The following is a 22614-nucleotide window of genomic DNA, read 5'->3' as shown; positions in this document are numbered from 1 at the left end:
TGAACAAAGCACTTTAGGAAGAAAACCAGATGAATCGGAGAAGCAGAGCGGAGAGATTGAGTCTTCCTAATATATGGACTGAAGAGATTAGTGAGCAGCTTATAATGTCAAGGCCAAGTCAATGGGAGCCATTCAGCGGGCGACAGCATAATGGACTCCCACAATGCAACAGGAATTAGACACACACGCACATCCTAACAGCTGGCCACACACCCCTCAGAGTGAGGGTGTGTGTGAAACAGAGGGAGAGAGAGGAAGGACGCCACCTTGTTAACAAATGACTCTGGAGAGAGAGAAGAAGAAGAAGAAGGGAGGGAGTGATGGGTGGACAGCCAGCCGAGCTCATCTGATTACCCATCACAGCCACAGATCATGCAATTAATGCTGGTAATATATTGGCAATATATCAGCAATATTGAAAAGTTTAATTTAATTTTGAGAGGTGGCTGTAATTGGAAACAGTCCACATGTTGATGTAAAGCAGAGCGCTAATTGTACCGAGACCCAGCGAGGTTAACGGCCAACATTTAGAACATGTAATCAAATAATCTGGTCATAATTTGAGTCGTGAGAGCACACACCGGAGGAGAGGAGAGGGGCCAACAAAGCGGTTTCACCGAAATCGGAGCGCGAGTTTTGGGCCGAAATGTTTCGACTGTGATGAACTTCCAGCGCTTGGTGTGGAGGTGGAAAGACGAGAGTGCAGGGTTCAGCGTGTGTGAACCTGGCAACATGACTGCATTCACAGCCGATACCACGCTGACATTATCCGGTCAATACGGAGTCACACACATGCAGACACAGCGAGGACTGGAAGTATTGATTTCTGACTGCGAGGGAGGAGCGAATGACCTCAGTCACATGATGAGAGTCACCGCTGTAAGAAACCAGAACGGCCTGCACACGGTTGGCTGAGTGTTGGGGGACTGACTGATTTACAGATTGGGTCTCACAGTGGGGTACAGATGGGGTAACCGGTTGGTTTGCTGGCAGGCTTACGGACTGATTTATTGACCGGTTCCTGAACTGGCTTTACTGATTGCTATGTTCACATGTGAGGCTTCATCCTGCAGCACACTGTCCTGAAACAGTAGCTTTCTGTATTAAGGCTCAACAACTTTAATACAACCTGAGATGAACAACACACGTACGGTTATTTGCACAAACTGTTTCTGCATAAAGGTAATAACCTTGATTCTTTTCTTTTTCTGCTGTAGATCTGCTGCTGTGTTTGGGATCTTTGTCCTGTTGATGAGCCAGTTTCAGCCCAGCTTTAGCCTCACATCTGACTCTAGAATACTTTGGTATCCAGAGGAGTTCATGGTGGACTCAATGCCTGCAAGGTGCCCAGGTCCTGTGGCTGCAGAACCAGCCCAGATCATCAGCCCTCCACCACCGTGCTTGACAGCTGGTATGAGGTGTTTGTGCTGATATGCTGTGTTTGGTTTCCTCCAAACGTGCTGCTGTGCATTAGGACCAAACATCTCCACTTTGCTCTGGTCGGTCCAAAGGACATTGTTCCAGAAGTCTTGAGCTTTGTTCAGATGCAGCTTTGCAAACCTAAGCTGTGCTGCCATGTTCTTTTTAGAGAGAAGAGGCTTTCTCCTGCAGCCCTTCCAAACCAGCCATCCTTGTTCAGCCTTTTTCTAACTGTGCTGTCATGACCTTTAACCTTTACCATGCTAACTGAGGCCTGTCGAGTCTGAGATGTAGCTCTGGGCTTTTTCACCTTGGGGTGACCTTTAACCTTTAACATGCTAACTGAGGCCTGTGGAGTCTGAGATGTAGCTCTGGGCTTTTTCACCTTGGGGTGACCTTTAACCTTTAACATGCTGACTGAGGCCTGTAGAGTCTGAGATGTAGCTCTGGGCTTTTTCACCTTGGGGTGACCTTTAACCTTTAACATGCTAACTGAGGCCTGTAGAGTCTGAGATGTAGCTCTGGGCTTTTTCACCTTGGGGTGACCTTTAACCTTTAGCATGCTAACTGAGGCCTGTAGAGTCTGAGATGTAGCTCTGGGCTTTTTCACCTTGGGGTGACCTTTAACCTTTAACATGCTAACTGAGGCCTGTAGAGTCTGAGATGTAGCTCTGGGCTTTTTCACCTTGGGGGTGACCTTTAACCTTTAGCATGCTAACTGAGGCCTGTAGAGTCTGAGATGTAGCTCTGGGCTTCTTCACCTTGGGGTGACCTTTAACCTTTAACATGCTAACTGAGGCCTGTAGAGTCTGAGATGTAGCTCTTGGGTTTTTCACCTTGGGGTGAACTTGCTGGGACGTCCACTCCTGGGAAGATTGACAGCTGTCCTGAATGTTTTCCACTTGTGAATAATCTTTCTCTCTGTAGAATGATGGACTCCAGATAGTTTGGAAATGGCCTTATAACCCTTCCCAGACTGATGGGCAGCAACAGCTGCTTCTCTGAGATCATTGCTGGTGTCTTTCATCCTTGGCAACTTCTGCTTTTATAGAGCTGCTCACACTCACTGACTGATGATCAGGATCTACTTGTACTCATAATTCCTATGGAAGCAGTGAGAGTGTTATTACTTTTTCACACAATTCTTCAGTATTTTGTCTCGTTTTTTGTTAAATAAATGATGTCACAGCGTAATATGTCATCTGAGGTTGTATTAATCTGTTTTTTAAGACCTGTAAGGACCAGTTTACATATGTACAGCTTCACATAGCTGTAGTTTTCCTGCTGCAGAGCAGCAAACTGACAGAACTTCTGCTTTTATAGAGCTGCTCACACTGACTGAGGATCAGTTAATCAAGGGCAAAACCAGTTAATTATGCTGCTAGTTATGCTGAACTTTCCTCTTTGTTTCACTTGACAACTTAACTTTGTGTAAATCCACATGTAGAACATGTCCATGAACAAAACGAATACCCCCGTTTCTATTCTGTTACATGTCTGCTGTCTTAAATTTGACATGAATGCTGTGAATTAGCTTTAAAGTGCCAGATGAAAAAAGTCGTTTTTCCCCCCAAGAGGCCCATGCACGGCTTGTTGAGTCATCTCACTGAGGGCATACGAGAGGATTTACAGTTTATGCTAACAGATATTTCTAGTTTCTAGTTGGAAACTACCACTGTCTCAGTATCCGGCTGTTTTAAGGTTTTAAGAAAAAGCTCTACTGGTTGGTTCAGAAACCCATTGAGTAGTTGGTTGAGTGATTTCTGAGAAATTAAATGCTTGACTTTGCACTGGCTGGTTCAAAACCTTCCAGCACATATCATTTCACTAAAGGATTCCTTTATGTGCCTTGTAGGGTTGTCATTTTTTCTCTCCAAGTCCTCAGCTGGAAAAGGGTGGAAAGTCTTCTGAGATCCTTCCCAAAGTGGAGGAGTTCAGGGACGAACGGAGCGGCAGATTCACAGATCGGTGCGGCGTCAGCAGTGATGCCGGCTCTGCACCAGCCTGTCGTGGTGAAGAAGGAGCTGATTTGAGTTCCTACCCTCACCTATGGTCACGAGCTGTGGGTCTGGGCTCTCCCTGAGAGAGTTGCTGCTCCTTTGCATGGAGAGGAGTCAGATGAGGTGGCATGTGGCAGCCACAGCTCAGTCCCGTGCACTAAGGAGCAGAGAGGAAGCCACACAGCTGTCCATGCAGCAGAAAGCATCAAAGCCAGAGAGTTTCTCACTATTTTACTGACTAGATAAGTCACTCGCTTACTGATCTACTGATACACCAGCCGGCTAACTGACTTAATACGGATATTGATGATACTGCTGAGCTTATATTACATAAAGCCTTTTTGTTTCTGATGAACACAAAAACCTAATTTGAAGCCTTAGACACAAACATGGATCAATACAGATCAGCACATTTCTTCAAAGAGGGGGACATGAGTTTCTTATCATTGTTTTTCTGATGTTGAACCATCCTGTCGCGTTCATAAGCTGACGACATGCACTTATCACTGCGTGACATACGGTCTCCCAACACATTCATTTGCTGCCAGAACAAATTTCTCAAAGCCACAAACAGACAACAAAAGCGATAAAAAGAGTATTTATCCCTGCAGGACTAACAAAGGATATATTATAAAGTACTGAAAAACACATGAATCCTGTATTCATCTCTGTGTTGATGTCAAAAGTAGTCAAAAGAGTAGGAACTTTGGGATAAATGTGATAAAGACCCTGTATGTTCAATATGTTCAATGTTAAATCAATAAAATCACTGTTGCATTTCTCTTGTATGATAAACCAAATAACTAGCCAAGTCACAAGCTCATAAGACCCAAAGAGACACTGGAAAAAAGCTCATCCTGCAGGGCGTGGATCGGCCTGAAAGCAGTTTATGTTCAATAAATAACAACGATGCAGCCTAAACTTCTACAAATTTAACAAAGAATTGATTTAAAACGTCATTGAAATGTTGGGCGAAGGATTTAAAACTGACCTTATATTAAAAAAAAAAACCTCTGAAACAACATATTCACTAAATTGCAATATACTACCTAAGGTTTAGAGATGGGTAATGACTTTTCCAACAGTCACTGAATCGTAAGAAACTAACAAGTTTATGCCACTATTGTCTTTATTTGGTCACATGATCCAGATCTGTGGAGAACTAATCAGCTGTGGTCATTCAGACGTTGAACCGTTTAAGATACATATTAACTTCACATGTCTTAAACCGCAAACCATCACGCTTTGTAATATCTGGCTCCTGGACTCCAAAGGCAGTGGTATCAATAAAAAAAAAGGTTTTTTTTTATTTAAAAAGGCTTAATCAAGGGACCTTTCTGATGCTTTTGGAGGCCGATGGCAAGTTCACTCTATAGCAAAAGTAAATAAAGACATAAAGATGTCTGCATTTTTACCAAAATGTGAGATTTATTCCACTTATTACAGAGGTTAGAAGACTGGGTGGGAATCTCTGGTCGTGCTTTAAAATGGTTCAAGTCCTATCTCGAGGACAGGAACTATTTTGTTGAAATTGGTAACTGTGTCTCAGACCTGTGGGGTTCCCCAGGGGTCAATCCTGGGACCCCTATTGTTCAATCTGTACATGCTTCCATTAGGACAGCTAATACGCAGCTATAAAGTGTCCTACCACAAATATGCAGATGACACTCAGGAAAACATGGGCCTGTAGATACATTCTCACTGCATCGAACAGATCAGTGTGTGGATGCAAAACTATTTTCTCCAGCTAAACTGAAACCATTGTCTGTGGCCCATAGAAACAAAGAGAAAGTGTTGTCAGTCACCTTGAGACTCTCTCTCTAAAACCTAATAATCAGGTTAGAAATCTGGGGGTAATATTAGACTCAGACCTGAACTTTAACCGCCACATTAAATCAATAACATCAGCAGATTTTTACCATCTAAAAAACATGGCCAGAATCAAATGAATAGAGTCTAAACCAGACTAATCCATGCGTTTGTCTCCAGCAGGTTGGACTACTCTAACAGCTGCTCACTGGGCTCTAAACGGGCCGTAAGACAGCTGCAGGACATCCAGAACGCTGCTGCTCGAGTCCTGACCAGAACCAGGAAATACGACCACATTAGTCCAGATCTCAGGTCTCTGCACTGGGTTCCTGTCGCTCAGAGAATAGACTTTAAAACAGTTCGGCTCGTGTATATCTGACATGTTGGAGCCATATGAACCAACCAGGACTCTGAGGACCTCAGGGAGGGGTCTCCTGCTGGTGCCCAGAGTCAGGACTAAACAAGCCGAGGCTGCCTTTCAGCTTTATGCTCCTAAAGTCTGGAAAAGTCTTCCAGAAGATGTGAGACAGGCCTCAACTCTGTTTAAATCCAGGCTGAAAACAGTCTATTTAGCTGTGCAAATGACAACTAAAAGTATTTATCTGCACTATTCGATTTTAATTAAATTAATTAATGATTATTTCTATGTTTTATGGAATGATTTTATCTGCCTTCTTGTGATTTTATGTAGCTGAAAAGCACTTTGAATTGAATTGTGCTCTACAAATAAACTTGTCTTGCCTATTTATTCAAATCATCTGCAATAATCTGGCAGTATTTCCCAGACTTGTATAGAACTGAAGGTTATTTAGTTTGATAGGGTCAGAATGCCACGATAAAACAAAAGAAAAACTTGCAAAGTGAATGTCTGGAACACATTCAGACGTGTGCATTAAAAGCTGCAGATATAGGGAAAACACACACTGACCTCACAGAGATGGGTACATATATGTCCGATGCATTAAATGTGTGGGACTCTTCCACACAAGGAGCTTTTCCTAATCTCTGCCCACTGAAAAGGGATTATTACACATACAAACACAGCTCAGCCAGGAGTGTATTGACAACTGGCAGGGGGCACATCACAGGAAAAAACCTCACCTCAAGTCAGCTACTTGGAAACCCATGCTGTGAGTGTGTGGGTGTGCATGTGTGCGTGCACACTCCCTTCAACCAGTAATGGATTCAACTCCTGTCTTTCAACAGAATAAACTGAGTAAATATTGAAGCAGACAATTACAGAGAGCGCGAGCTTGTGTGTTAATACGTGCTCTTCGTGTGCATTTTAATGCACCGGTGTGATTATCAGGCGTCATTGATTAGCCTTCGTGGTGTTTACATAAACAGAACCTGGAAGCAACAACACAGAAAGAATCAATCGTGCATTTGTCCCTCACCATCTTGTTTTTGTGACCATATTTGAAGCCGGGGGTGGAGCTATAGGGTGATACTCGAAACCTGATTGGACAAAGATGCCTCTCTGAAACAGGAAACCTTTGTAAATAAGGGATTATTTTCAAAAAGACCGAAAGGACTGATCACAGGGCGTAGCTTTAGCTAATAAAACAGGATTCTACCGCGACTCAAATGGGCTCAAACTTCTTCAAGGAAGTCACAAGGAAGGGTTTCAGTCGCTACTTTGCTTCAAAGCTGACGTCAACACAATAAGTTCAGTTGAATCAATCTGTGCTTCTTTTACACAAATGTATAACATGATGATGTCATGTCAACAAGGTTTGGTTTAATCCAATCTGTTAAAGGGGAACTGGTATTTTTAAACCTTATTTCTGGCATGAAATACGTTCATCTACTCACTGAGAACAGTTTGGTGAAAGTCGGCGTCCTTCGGAAGATATTTAGATAACTGGAGATCCATATAACGGAGTGAACGGGGCTTAGAGGATGCAGCCTCTAAATAAGGCATTATCTGTCTTTATTTCACCAATACTTTAAGAAGAATGAATGAATGAACGTGTGCTATAGCTCTGTTAGCTCATAGCTGCTGTGTTGTTGTTATTGGCGGCTATCGGGGGGGCTTATAGAGAGCTTTCTACACACTCGTCTACTGGGATGATGTCATCGACGCCCGCCGCTGCAGCACAGCTCATTCACTCCGGTAAGAACGTCCATCTTACTCAAAGTCGTCGTCCACATCGTCAAAATCTGATAAATATGCTGCCATGTTGCACAAAACTATCAGCAGCAAACTCTGTGTGAAGTTAGGCGACTGTCACAGAGCACGGAGTGAATAAACTGTGCTGCAGGGGGGCGTGTGGATGAAGTGGTCCCAGTAGAGTGCCTGTGTAGAAATCCCTCCGTTAGCTCTCCTATAGCTGCAAGTAGCCACATAACAGCAGCTATGAGCTAACAGAGCTATGAGCTAACAGAGCTATGAGCTAACATAGCTATAGCACACGTTCATTCATTCATTCTTCTTAAAGTATTGGTGAAATAAAGACACATAATGCCTTATTTAGAGGCTGCATCCTCTAAGCCCCGTTCACTCCGTTATATGGATCTCCAGTTATCTAAATATCTTCTGAAGGACGCCGACTTTCACCAAACTGTTCTCAGTGAGCAGATGAACGTATTTCATGCCAGAAATAAGGTTTAAAAACACCAGAGCTCCCCTTTAAAGTTTCCTTCATTCTTTATTATAATGTTAATGAATTCATGAAACTTTAATTGTATTGTTCCTCTTCAACACACCTGCATGCACACACTCGTGCACACAGGGGAAGCAGACATATCTATACTTATTTACCAGACTGGTCCGGCTTGAGTTTCAACCTTAATAGGATCATCTCTTGTTGGCCAGTTAGATTTCAGCAGGAAGGAAGACATGTGGTGTTTTGTACCAAACATGAGTAAATGCCACTGAACAAACCTCTCAGTGGGACTCGTGACCTTTTCTTGTGTAAAAAACCACTCTCACCTCAACCCATGATTGTATGCAGGCAGCCATGAACTCTGACCATAGATCTGCTGCTGTCGACACCTGTGGTCAAACACCGTCTCCTCGGTATAAGACAGGCTGGTTCAGCTGTCACCGTTACATTTTCTATTGTGGCTTTTGTTTCTCATGTGAAACACCGGCTGATTTTACCTGTTCAAACCTGAAGAAATCATAAAATAAAAGTAACAATTTGCCGACACTTGGGCAGAGACGGTCTAAAATCAACACTACAGACTGGCTTGTGCTGGATCTCAGTTTGAAAAAGCATAAAAAGAAATTAAATGGTTCATCTTCTGAGGAGCAGGTTCAGCTCCTGGTGCAAAATAAAGATTTATACAAAAAAACCCTCGATGCCATGTGAGCACGGATAATAGTCTCATGTCAGAGCATGGCAGACATTGCTACATCATCATAATGTCTTGAAATGCGATTACAGCCCAGCTTCCATAAGTCACGGTGTCGGCTCCATAATGCCCCGGCATACGTGTGCGTGCATACAATCATCTTTAGTGTGTACTCTGGAATCTGAGAGGGAGGATCGAGTCACACAGATGAATGCAACACTCAGCCGGTCACTCCTTACTAATTGCTGGAGTGTTGCAGAGGAATCTGTGTTATTGGTGTTAAATTAAAGATTTTTTTCCCCTCAGAACGCTGTAAACTGATTTTTCTTGGGCCCACAGACACTGTGAGGGGATGTTGTTGGGAGTCAGGCACATTGAGGTTTGGTATCGTCTTATGGAAGCAACTTCTGGCGATTAGACGTCATCTTGAGGCCTTGGCCTCTGTACCACTGGACCTTTAACTCATGCCATGGGCTCTGATGCCACCCCCCATACCATCACAGATGCTGACTTTTGCACCTTTCTCAAAAGTCTGGTTGGTCTTTCTAGTCTTTGGCACCAGAACCAGAACACGTGTCCATCTCCCCATGTCCTCGGAGCTATAAATTGCCTCCTTTTTGAGTAATAAGTAACATTTCTGGACTGAATTGAGCAAAGGAAAGTTTTCCCCGGCTCTCCCAAACCTGTGTGGCTACCATAGACTGATCACGGTGACATAAAGCTCTCCTTTGCAGAGCCATCAGGGGGCTTGAAGGTCATGTGCATTCAGAAATGGTTTCTGCCTTGGCCTTTACGCACAGAGATTTCCTCAGACTGCCTGAACCTTTGAGCAACATCATGACCTGTGGGTGTTAAAGGAGAAAAGGTCCTTTTTTTGTTACTGATTCTTTGATTCTTACTGCTTTTGATGGATGCTGACACCCTCACCTGTCACCAATTATTCTGCGGATTACAGAATCTTCCAGAGCGCTGTTGCTCGTGTCATTTATACATTTGGGAAACAGGGTTTTTATGTTTTTCTCTGACACCTCTTTCAGGCTAGTAAAGAGAAGATTTACATGTTGATTTGACTAGAGTCAATTATCTCTGAATGAGAGACAATTCAGAAGGCCCTGATGTCAAGATCAGCCCAAAATCAGCTCAGATCAGCCCAAAATCAGCTCAGATCAGCCCAAAATCAGCTCAGATCAGCCCAAGATCAGCCCAAAATCAGCTCAGATCAGCCCAAAATCAGCTCAGATCAGCTCAAAATCAGTTCAGGATCAGCCCAAGATCAGCTCAGATCAGCCAAAGATCAGCCCAAAATCAGCTCAGCCCAAGATCAGATCAGATTAGCCCAAAATCAGCTCAGATCAGCCCAAGATCAGCTCAGATCAGCCCAAAATCAGCTCAGATCAGCCCAAAATCAGCTCAGATCAGCTCAAAATCAGCTCAGATCAGCCCAAAATCAGTTAAGATCAGCCCAAAATCAGTTAAGATCAGCTCAGATCGAGCCCAAAATCAGCTCAGATCAGCCCAAAATCAGCTCAGATCGAGCCCAAAATCAGCTCAGATCAGCCCAAAATCAGCTCAGATCAGCCCGAGTCCAGTCTGAAAACTTGTCACACTCCGTCCCAAATGAATCCCAAAGGAATCAAGGTTGTTCTAAGTCTGAGAGTAAATCAATCTTAAGAAAAGCCTTGCGGAAAAGTCCAAGCCCAAGACTCACGTCAGTCAAAATAAGTTGGAGTAAAGTCACTCTGCTGCCCACACATTTACTTTCACACGGCTGTCGGTAGCATTTGATTAGGATTCTGGAGATGGTGAAAAAGGTCATTTAATGAAGCCACGTTTAAGTTCATGTGTATGTGCCGTTGGACTCACTTGGCCAGCTGCTTCTCTGCGTCGGCACACAGCTCCAGCAATCCCATGAGCACCGCTGACACGTCCATATAGGGCTCCCAGACGGTAAAGCCTCGGCCAATCAGATCGATCGCAGTGCGGCGGATGGTGCTGTGGGCAGGTAGCTTGGGGCTGGGGGGCTGCAGCAGCAGGAAGGTCAGCGCCTTACCTGCAAACACGGGAGTAAGAAACACCAGGAACTTCATTTCAGGTCTAACATTCAATGATGCTTCTCGCTGTTGGTCATTTCTCAACATAAATAGAGAATATTTATCCTACTTAATCATATATTGTCAGGATTCTACAGCTTTTTAATCTAAGACCACAGCAGCTATTCGTGACCTCAGAGAAAAGCCACGCCCACCACATCTTCCTTTTAAGGAAAGCCAATAAATCCTAACATTTCAAACACATTTTGGGGTAGAAACTGTAAAACTTCTGTGCTGCACACACTCAGACACACACACAATCAGGAGATAAAGACAGAAAATAGGATGGAGGTCACTTCATAGCTGACCTGACATTTGAGCCAGTCTCTGTGGGGACAGACTGACCATTAAGACTCCAGAACATATCCCCCATCTCTCAATAACACTCTTCTTTCCCAAAGACACATGCACACACACAAGTTCCCCCCCCCCTCCCCTCAGATCTGCCGCAGTCCAGATTTCAGCAGATTCTTCTCAAAGATCGAGCAAAGACAAAGAAACGCAGATGAAATAATCGCTTATTTTTGACCAGGTTTGAACTCAACTTGCCGTACATTAAGCGGCTCACAGCAACATTTAACAGTGTGCATATGTAGGCTTTTTTCTCAAGAAGGCCCGTTTCTTCTTCTATTGTCTGAGTCGGCTCAGAAATCAATACAGCTCACTGTAATTTCACTTGAAACGCAAAAGCAAAAAGCCATAATATGAAGATACATACGGTATAAAACTGATCATTTACTTTAGTTATAATCCTGCGGTGACTCTAAAGGTCCTCACTTCTCCAGAGACACACAGCTAATCTCATCACCTGGATCTCCTGGCATTTCATCATCAGTCTGCCTTAAATGGCAACTCCCCCTCCTTATTGGTTTACATTTACAAACACACACACAGACACGGTGGGGATGGAGCTATGAAAGATTTAGCTAGAAGCTAAACATGTTAGCATCTCCGAGTACGGCCCTGATATACTGGCACTGACAGTTGGAGCTCTAACTGTGTTACCATCTTTGTGCTACGCCATTAAGGGTGATTCAGACTCAAAGAGATAGACAACGATGCTAATGCCGTTAGCTGCTGCCACTGCTCTGTTGTTGGCATGTTGTGACTGAATCAGTGACAACGCAGTGGCCTTTGCTGCTCATCAACATGAGGATTACATACAAGCGGTACATATTATATATATATAAAAAATTATTTTTCCTCCTTTTTAACTGTTTTTCTGACTGTCAGCAAACCCCTTTTATTTATTTATTTATATATAGATAGATGGATAAATAAAAGGGGTTTGCTGACAGTCAGAAGAACTGTTAAAAAGGAGGAAAAATTATTTTTTTCTATCTATATATATATGTGTATATAAATAAATAAATAAAAGGGGTTTGCTGACAGTGAAGAAAACAGTTAAAAAGGTGGAAAATTATTTTTTTCTATATATATATATATATATATATATATATATATATAAATAAATAAATAAATAAATAAATAAATAAAAGGGGTTTGCTGGCAGTGAGAAAAACAGCTAAAAAGGAGGAAAAATAATTTTTTCTTTATATATATATATATATATATAAATAAATAAATAAATAAAAGGGGTTTGCTGGCAGTGAGAAAAACAGCTAAAAAGGAGGAAAAATATATTTTTCTATATATATATATATATATATATATATATATAAATAAATAAATAAATAAATAAATAAAAGGGGTTTGCTGGCAATGAGAAAAACAGTTAAAAAGGAGGAAAAATATATTTTTTCTCTATATATATAGAATATATATATATATATATATATATAAAAATAAATAAAAGGGGTTTGCTGACAGTGAGAAAAGCAGTTAAAAAGGAGGAAAATTTAGTTTTCTATATATATAGAATATATATATATAAATAAATAAATAAAAGGGATTTGCTGACAGTGAGAAAAACAGTTAAAAAGGAGGAAAATTTAGTTTTAATGACAAAGAAAAATCAAGTTTTATCTGCCAATTTAACTGCAATCTGTGTCTCATTCAACAGGCAAAAATCAGGAGTTATCAGGAATATGAGAGCAGATATGTTCTTCACACAGTGAGTCCCCCACAGCAAAAGACTGTCAAATGGGCTGGGACAATCAGGACTGTAATTGGCTGGCCTGAGATTCAAATTTACATGCCCTCCACTCTCATCAGCGAGCAGGAAGTGGGAGAGGTCCAGACTGCTCCATTTCTCACCGCGGACATCTTTGTTTAAAGGCCGGCTCGTGCCCAAATGAACCAATAGCTATTGACAAAGCATCACTTGGCCGTAATGAGGTGTTAGTTAGGGCAGTAAACATGTCACATTAACACACAGAGGGTGATTAGAGCAGGAGGAGGAGAGGGGAGGGGCCATGGAAGGAAGGAGGAGGAGTGCAGAGTGCCAAATACTGACGGATTAGTGCCGTCTAAAATTTACCAGGCCGAAACGACCACTAACAGGCTTTGTGCTCTCTTTTCCCCAATCTGCCCCCTTTCTCCCTATCTGCCCGTGTTTGAGCCTAAATGAGAGGTGAAGGTAAATCAATGTTGGGGACTCGGTTAGTGGATGAGAGCTGGATCAGACTGGCTGCCGAGTGAGGCGGAGAGAATGGAAAAACAATGCCACAAAACAAAGAATTGGAGGCATTTTAAAGCGAGTGAGCAAGAAACACTGTAGGTTCTGTCTATTAACATGGCACACCCGTAATTAATTGATTAATTAATAATGATAACTGCTTCATATGTACAGGACACCTGTGTAACTGATCGGGAGTCAGGAAGCTAGTTAGATTAGCTGGCTATGGTACCGAACTACAAAGGTGCTACCTGCATCCTGGTAGTTACACCACCAGCTGCTGCAGCTTTTTATCTGGCTTTGCAGGTTTTAGCCCATTTACACACGATGCTAAGAGGCGTCTGCAGACAAAACGCACTGCAATAAGCATGCAAACAGACCAGTCAGAGCACCTTTCGATGGTCTGCATAAACTGCACATTCTGAAGAAAAACTAGCTTAACTTTAAAGCTACATCTACAATAGGACTGCTTTACTTGTTAGCCCGATTTTTTCATTGGAAGCCCAAGAACAAGCTGGAGAAATTGTTTATTAAAAAAGTATCTATTAGTGGTCACATAGAGTAAAGTATATTGCAGCTGGACTCGGAGTGCCAGAGATCCAGCAGGAAATCCGTCAGGCCGAGCCCCGATATCCGGAAACATTTCATATTTATATTCAGCTTTATCTCACAGAGGTTGTTTTCACACAGTCAGAGTATAATTGGCCAGTTTTTAGTGGCCTGATCAGGCCAGCCGCTGTCCTTGTTGTGTTCTTTGGATGTGATTAAACTGTTTTAGGCTCGGATCTAATGTACCAGACCTATCTGCTCCAATAGAGATGTTCTGTCTGACCCAGTTGTTTATGTCATTCTAAGGTCTTGGACCATTTAAGGTGAGCAGTGGAAAAGTACCAGCTAGGAACATAAGAAAATACAGAATATGAATTTATAATGTCTAAGATCAAAGCCAATTATAACATACTCAAGACCAAAAAGAGGCCAGTAGGTGCAAATTTAATGTCTTATCTGGTTTATGGTGACATCATGTGTGCTTCCTCAGAATCAATGCGGTTACATGAGCGCCATCGGATCGGATTAATGGCTAAATTATGATAAAACTGAGTTATTCAGCTCATGGAGACGCCTTAATTTGACTAGAAAACGAATCGGATCGAATTAAGACCCCGAGATAACTCGATCCAGACGACAGCGGATCGAATCGAGCGTTCTGAGCATGCTCCAGATTTTTTCCCGCGATCGTCACCCGGAAGTGGAAGGAGACGATATTCCTGTTGTTGTCATCAGAAAGAAAGAAACAAGGCGATGGAGAATGCGCCGTTGTGCATCGTCTGTGCCATAACCAGCTCATCACAGATGGAGAGGGACGCAGCTTCATCTCGCTCTGCGTTCGCCATCTTTCTGAATGCCTGAGTTTGTTGTTGTTGGTGGTGAAGACGTCAACAGGAAGTGGCTCTATTAGCGATAGCTGAAATGGGGACAGCGCCACCTATGGTACCGGGGTATGACATGCTTTGTGCCAGTGATTCCATTCATTCACCGCCATATATCCAAGGATAATTACCCTCAGATAAGGAGCAGAACCCAACTGTAGCTATAATCCAGTTAATCTCATCATGTAGATCCACTGAGTGCGGCAGTTTGCAGTCAATTTCTACGAGCACCTCCAGCTGAGAGTAGAACTATCCAGTCTCCACATTTTTATCTCCACACAACTTCAACTTCAAATCATGCTGCATTCACTGTACCACACTGCTCCTGCGTTTTGCTTTGCTGCAGCTAACATCTTATAATTTCCAACGTTTTACATCCCAACGAAGATTTCTACACAGGCACTCTACTGGGACCACTTCATCCACACGCCCCCCTGCAGCACAGCTCATTCACTCCGGTAAGAACGTCCATCTTACTCAAAGTCCTCGTCCACGTCGTCAAAATCTGATAAATATCTGATTTGTTTTTTCCTTGTTTTGGTTGATCCACACCGTCCACATATGGGCTCCATCATTAGTGTGTTCTTATCCACAAGATAAGATATTCTTGGGCTGTTTCTTCCAGATTCAGAGACAGATACACATCCGTCCCAAACTGTTCGATAAAGGTTTTTGTCCGTTAGATAATCTGAACTGAATTGTTACTTCGAAATCTCTCGAGAAACTTTGAGTCAGTTCCAGCGAACTCCATCGAATGAACTCAGCCTTGGTGATGAAAGTCACGTCAGGAGGAGATCTGTTGCAGCTTTCATTACCTGCTTTTCCCTGCTGACTGTACGCAGTAAAACTCAATCTCCAATTAGCTCTCATGAATGTTTGAAAATGCCACGGTTCATAGTGAACGGGCCTCCGAAGGAACTCGTGCAGTCTGACATTTAGAACTATTGTCCAGGTCCTGAACACTGATGTACAGTTTGTTCCTTCTCCTGCCCAGCAGCATTCTGCCTTCCTTCCATCATCATCCATCTACCCTTCTTTCAATCCATCCTTACACTCAAACCCACCCCCCCAACCCCTCAATTTCCCCAACATTTCCCCCTCCCCACCCTGTGAAAACATCAATCTATACTCTGCTGTATAGACTACTGTACCCTCCCTCTCACTGGGTGGACAGGTCTCATTCATCACACACTGAGCTGTATGCCAACAACACCGATCCATCTTTCAATTTCATAACAGAGTGGTGGTGGGGAGGCGGGGGGGAGAGAGGGAGAAAAACAACCAGCTGAAGGAGGAGAAAGCAGGAAAAGGTCCAACACAACAGGCTTTTTATCTATTCCAGATGTTCAGATACCGTGTCAGCTCCAGGTTTTAAGCTAGCAGCATCTGTTAATACACAACAATGTATTCCAGAAAATACCGGAGCAACTCGGTATGAATGAAGCAAACAGAAATGAATTAATAATTGTGACGTTCATGATGCTGTTGATACTTCAAAGGTGGACAAAGGATTTCCAGTTTGAGAAACTGTTCCTCAGTTCCTCAAAGGTTTCCTCACCACCGATGCAAATTATCATTAAACTGTGAAGGAATCTGGAGGAATTTCACTAAATAACGGCCAAGGAAGCAAGTCTATGACACACATCTGTAATATCTCATCCCTCAGGCAGCAATACATCCATCTACTCATCAATAGCTGAAACTTTTGTCCTGCACTGAAATACAGAGTCACAAAAAACAAAACCTTGTTCAGGGGTGGCGTCAACTTCTCTGGGCTCAGAGGCATCTGGGATGGACCATCAAGCAGTGGAAATGTACATTGTTGTCAAATCAATCAATGTTCAAGATGTTTTTTCATTTAAAGGGGAACTCCGGTATTTTTAAACCTTATTTCTGGCATGAAATACGTTCATCTGCTCACCGAGAACAGTTTGGTGAAAGTCGGCGTCCTTCAGAAGATATTTAGATAACTGGAGATCCATATAACGGAGTGAACGGGGCTTAGAGGATGCAGCCTCTAAATAAGGCATTATCTGTCTTTATTTCACCAATACTTTAAGAAGAATGAATGAATGAACGTGTGCTATAGCTCTGTTAGCTCATAGCTGCTGTGTTGTTGTTATTGGAGGCTATCGGGGGGCTTATAGAGGGCTTTGTACACTCATGTACTGGGATGATGTCATCAACGCCCCCCTGCAGCACAGCTCATTCACTCCGGTAAGAACGTCCATCTTACTCAAAGTTGTCGTCCATGTCGTCAAAATCTGATAAATATCCTGCCATGTTGCACAAAACTATCAGCAGCAAACTCTGAGTGAAGTTAGCCGACTGTCACAGAGCACGGAGTGAATAAACTGTGCTGCAGGGGGGCGTGTGGATGAAGTGGTCCCAGTAGACGAGTGTGTAGAAAGCCCTCTATAAGCCCCCCGATAGCTGCAAATAACAACAACACAGCAGCTATGAGCTAACAGAGCTATAGCACACGTTCATTCATTCATTCTTCTTAAAGTATTGGTGAAATAAAGACAGATAATGCCTTATTTAGAGGCTGCATCCTCTAAGACGCCGACTTTCACCAAACTGTTCTCGGTGAGCAGATGAACGTATTTCATGCCAGAAATAAGGTCCAGGTTTAAAAATACCGGAGTTCCCCTTTAAAGGAAGAAATGGACGCCATGTGCACGGAGCCAAAGATGAAGGGAGCATCCAGACTGTCATCAGCAACAAGTCAAAAGGCCCGACTTTGTGATGGTACGGGGTTGTTTTTCATGTCTGTGTTAGCAGAACTAATGCTGAAACACTGAGATTTTGGATAAAAGTGCAACAACAACCCAGTACTGTTGCAGGAAGAATGCAGCAAAATAACATCTGGAACATTTCATTGCCTGGTGTCCTCAATGTTTGAATAATTTAAGTGTTGTGCGAAGGAATGGAAACATGACAAAGTGGTAAAACTTTGCCACAGGCCTGAAATGCCGAATGGATTTCTGCTAATAATCAAAATGAAGCTGATGAAACAAAACAAGAAAAAACTTTGGTTCAAGGCATCTGAAATCAAATCAAAAAGTGTTTTAACGCATGTTAACATGCTTGTATATGAAATTATATCTAAATATCTGGCACCGTGATGTCCAGAGACGGCCTTGGGGCAGAGCTCAGGGGAATCAATTAAATCTGGAGTTGTTCTCATCTGATGACATGGGCTTTGGGTTTGTGGTGTGTGTGTCTGGTGAGTTCACACAGGTGAGCTGACTGCTGTGTACAGGTCCAGCTTGAAGGCATCACGCTCCACAGCCTATCAGTGGGAGCACAGGTTCTGTCGCTGGGCGGTTGCCCCTAGAGGCAGCCAATCAGAGCTCGGGAGCAGTGGGACGGAAGAGTAACCCTGCTTAGTGCAGGTTTGATGCCCACCAAGGTCCAACCCTGCAGGCACAGCACGGCAGTGGCTGGGCTCAGTGTGTGTGTGTTGAAATCAGTGCCAAGCTCCTTAAGGTGTCAAGCTTGGTGGGTGAAAATCAATCCCTTCTCTCTCTTCTCACCTCTAATCCAACACTGAAGTTTCAACTTTGTGGAGTTCTGAGTTTGGAAAAAAGATGCTTTAAACCACCGGTGGTCCTGTGAAGCAGTTCAGGCTGTGCATGCTGCATGAGTACGTAAATAAGACGGGGAGCGCTTTCAAGTTCAGACTCACAGGCAGTCCACTGTATTTCACATGATGACAGTCAGCCCATAATGATGAGTCCAGGCCGGCTCTACTTTCTGAAGAAGAGAGGGACTGAAGAAAGCTTGGGTCGGAGGGTGGAACCCAAAGAGAGGAAGAAATTGTCGTGCATTTGCTTCCCAACAACACTTGTGATTGTTTTCGTGGGCAGCCAGGTTCATAAGTGCATCAAAACTTTAGATTCATGAACTAATATGGAGGCGGACTCCCAACTATCTTGGAAACATTTGTACAGATTATAATACCAGCTCCGTCTCATTCTGATGTCATTTGTCACTAATTTCCACTCTTTAATTTGAAGTTTGCACTCATCTGTCTCTACTTACACGTGTGCCTGGCCAGCGAGTAGTTGGACGACCCGCCGCTCGTCGGTCCGAACCCTTCGGGCACCTGTCCGCCGACTCGAGCTCGCACCGAGCCTTTCGGGGGTTCGATTTCAGCGCCAAATTCAGCCCCGATGACTCCCAGCAGGACGATGGCTGTGGCCTGTTTACGGCGCTCCTCGTAGGAGTTGGAGATCTTCTTGGCGTTTGGTGGAAGGTTGGACAAACAGCCTGGTGCACAGACAGAGAAGATAACACACATTAGCTTGTTGCAGTGCTTATTTAGTCTCATGTGTTACTGGGTTTGATATCTAGATCCATACTCAGATGATCTCAACAGAGCAAACTGTACTCAAAGATATCAATAAACTAAGGAAAAATATACCTTTGGAGGAGAATGTGTTCAGCTACTCCTCAAAAACTAGTTTATTACTCATCACAATTGGAAGAACTTGGTTTAAAAACTTCTATTACTCTGGATTTTACTTTGACCAGTTGATTTAAACTAATTTAAAGCACGATTTCCAAGATCGAGAACGAATCTACAGTAAAAGCTGCAGCTAATTTCATTGCAACTGTCGTGCAAAGGGGTCGGCATACATTTGTTGTTGTGTTATCATAAAAGAAAGCGATATAAGTGACCCTTTGTGTTTAAAGCGTCTGCAAATCTCACTGTGTTAAGAGGATTTAAGATGCTATAGATCATCTTACTGAGCCTTACTTCCAAAGTCTGCATCCTTTAAACCTTAAAACATATAAAATAAAATAATAATACATTCAAAAAATAAATCAAAAGACACTTCAAGCCAAAGTTGAAGAACTAGAAACAACACAAGAACAGTAATTGTGTCTTTCACCCTAGGTTTCAGTGCCTCCTTAAAGTCAAAGTGGACGTTTAACTTCACGGATCTGCAAATCTAACTGTGTGAAGAGGATTAAAGATGCTATAGATCAACATCTTACTGAGCCTTACTTCCAAAGTCTGCATCCTTTAAACCTTAAAACACTGCAAATGCCCCAAAAAATGGAAATAAAATAATAATACATTAAAAAAATGAATCAAAAAGACACTTCAAGCCAAAGTTGAAGAACTAGAAACAACACAAGAACTGTAATTGTGTCTTTAATTCAGTTTCAGTGCCTCCTTAAAGTCAAAGTGGACGTTTAACTTCACGGATCTGAAGATGTCAGACCGGTTCTGGACGTAAGGAGGGAGCGTCGGGACCTTTTTCCAAGTCTTTCCTTTTTTCTTTTCATGCTGAAAGAAGGCTGGAATAAAAGCAGCAGGCCTGTGAGCCTCCAGTGAGCTGATAACAACTGAGCAGGCACACTTCCATTGTCCTGGCATTAATCATTACTCACGCACACACACACGGACACGTCTCATTGTTGCGCTGAAAGCCTTTAGTCACACTGCAAACACATTTAAACACGCAGACGGTCATGTTCACAGACCTCTGGAAAGATTTTGGGCACGTGCAGCCGTGGACGCTTTGTGTGTGCGTGGGCGTGTCCTTTTATTGTGTTCGCAGAGGAGACCCCAAAATAACCTCTTTTGTGAGTGCGCGTGCGACAGGGTGGACTCAGTGGGGAGCTGTTTGTGCTGCAGTGGAGTGGGTGGGTGTGTGTGTGTGTGTGTGTGTGAGAGTGTGCATGTGAGAGAGTGTGCATGTGTGTGTGAGCCATAAAAGTGTGCATCACAGTAGGAGATGGGAGCTCCTTACACACTCTGGATCAAAGGCTCAATAAGGACTACATAAAACACTGTGTGTACTCGTGTGTGTGTGTGTGTGTGTGTGTGTGTGTGTGTTGGGAGTCGCACACACACACACACACACACTTTCATCACCTCCACCTTCTAATTTCTATTTCTATTTTCTCTCCCTCTCTTTCTGGATGAGCGAGCACACCATTGTTATAGATTTGTATTCCAGGAGAAAAGGCGCTTACTTACAAAACTCACAATAAGGACACACACACACACACAGATATACACACACACACACACACACACAGATATACACACACATATATACACACACACACACACACGCAGATATACACACACACACACACGCAGATATACACACACACATATATATACACACACACACACACACACATATATATACACACACACACACATACATATATACACACACACACACAGATATACACTCACACACACACAGATATACACACACACACACAGATATACACACACACACACACACACACACACAAGGGATGAGTGAGCACACTTGATGTGAGAAATAAGAAAAAGAGGCATTCACTGCTGGGCTCATTTCTGATTGGCTGTATTCGTGTCACATGACCTCCGATGAGGCGGGCAGTTGTTAATGGAACCGTCTCCAAACACCTTCTGTGATGTCAGACATTACAGCTGCACTTGTTGTAGTTTGGCACTATATTAACAAAACAAATCCCTTTGCCTCGGCCACCAGGTGAGTGAGTGAAGGTGGCTTCAGTTTAATGGCGCCACAGCCCACATGTTGACGCTTCAAGTCCGTTTTCCTGCCCAACTGGACTGTGTCCTTGGCTCTAAGAGCTTCCAAAACACAGATCTTATCATCCCCTGCAGGGCCAGATGGAGCACCAGACCTGCTGCTATGCTGAGGCAAAATGGACAGACATTTGATCTGAAAACAGCTGACAGCGTAAAAGCATCCGAGAAGCATCTGAGGTGGACCGAAATTCAAGAGGGATTCCAGTCAGAGAGTAAATGCAGCTATTTACCTACGTGTAAACAGTCTGTGCAGAGTCAGTCTCCTGCAATGATGGAGCTCGGGCCGCAGTAAAAGCACACTTAGGTTAACTGCTGCTCGCTTCACCTCATTAACTCAACGAGAGGGAGTTGCCTCAGCAGTGCATGCATGTGATGATCCAGACGGCTCTATGGAGAGTCCTCTGTGTTCACAGATTCAGCTTTGAACTGTGCAAAAGTCACGGGTCACTCTGTTTCTTTGCTCTTCTTTGGATGCTGCCTGCTTTTAGTTTTGTTCTCTGTCAAAATGAATAATAAATTATAGACAAATAAACACATTTTCAATAAAAAATGTAGCCATGAAAGCTGCCAGTCTCTCCAATATTTATATGACAGTTTTAGCCAGGCAAGGAAAACAATTCCAAGTATTTTTATTATTTTAAATAAGTAAACAATCCAAACAGTACAGTTTTACATCTTACGTCTTGTCAGCCCACTGTAACCACCTGTAACCACCTGTAACCCACCTGTAACCCACTGTAACCCACTGTAGCTCCCTGTAACCCACTTTAGCTCCTTGTAACCAACTGTAACCACCTGTAACCCACTGTAGCCCCCTGTAACCCACTTTAGCTCCTTGTAACCAACTGTAACCACCTGTAACCCACTGTAGCCCGCTGTAACCCACTGTAGCCCACCTGTAACCCACTGTAGCCCCCTGTAGCCCACCTGTAACCCACTGTAGCCCCCTGTAGCCCACTTTAGCTCATTGTAACCCACCGTAGACCCACTGCAACCACCTGTAACCCACTATAACCACCTGTAGCCCACTGTAGACCCACTGCAACCACCTGTAACCCACTATAACCACCTGTAACCCACTGCAACCCACTGTAACCACCTGTAGCCCACTGTAGACCCACTGCAACCACCTGTAACCCACTATAATCACCTGTAACCCACTGCAACCCACTGCAACCAACTGTAGCCCACTGTAGCCCACTTTAGCTCATTGTAACCCACTGTAGACCCACTGTAACCACCTGTAACCCACTGCAACCAACTGTAACCACCTGTAACCCACTGCAACCAACTGTAACCACCTGTAACCACCTGTAGCCCACTGTAACCCACTGTAGACCCACTGCAACCACCTGTAACCCACTGCAACCCACTGTAACCACCTGTAACCCACTGCAACCAACTGTAGCCCACTGTA

The 22614-nt window shown here is 43.3% G+C and overlaps 1 protein-coding gene across 3 annotated transcripts in view; it reads right to left on the bottom strand.

Annotated features, from left to right (window-relative positions):
* Positions 1-22614, bottom strand: part of LOC140276689 (WD repeat-containing protein 7) — a 119849-nt gene that overhangs the window by 17836 nt on the left and 79399 nt on the right. For all 3 annotated transcript variants that reach the window (XM_072371487.1, XM_072371489.1, XM_072371488.1), the window contains 2 exons: positions 18674-18901; positions 10392-10578 (listed from right to left, as the gene is read on the bottom strand). In XM_072371487.1, coding sequence (XP_072227588.1) covers positions 10392-10578; positions 18674-18901 — 415 coding nt within the window. The remainder of the gene's footprint in view (positions 1-10391; positions 10579-18673; positions 18902-22614) is intronic.

Source organism: Leuresthes tenuis, unplaced genomic scaffold (assembly GCF_036924035.1).
Source record: "Leuresthes tenuis unplaced genomic scaffold, fLeuTen1.0.hap1 SCAF_19, whole genome shotgun sequence".
Lineage (NCBI taxonomy): Eukaryota > Metazoa > Chordata > Actinopteri > Atheriniformes > Atherinopsidae > Leuresthes > Leuresthes tenuis.
This window is presented reverse-complemented; position numbering and strand designations above follow the sequence as displayed.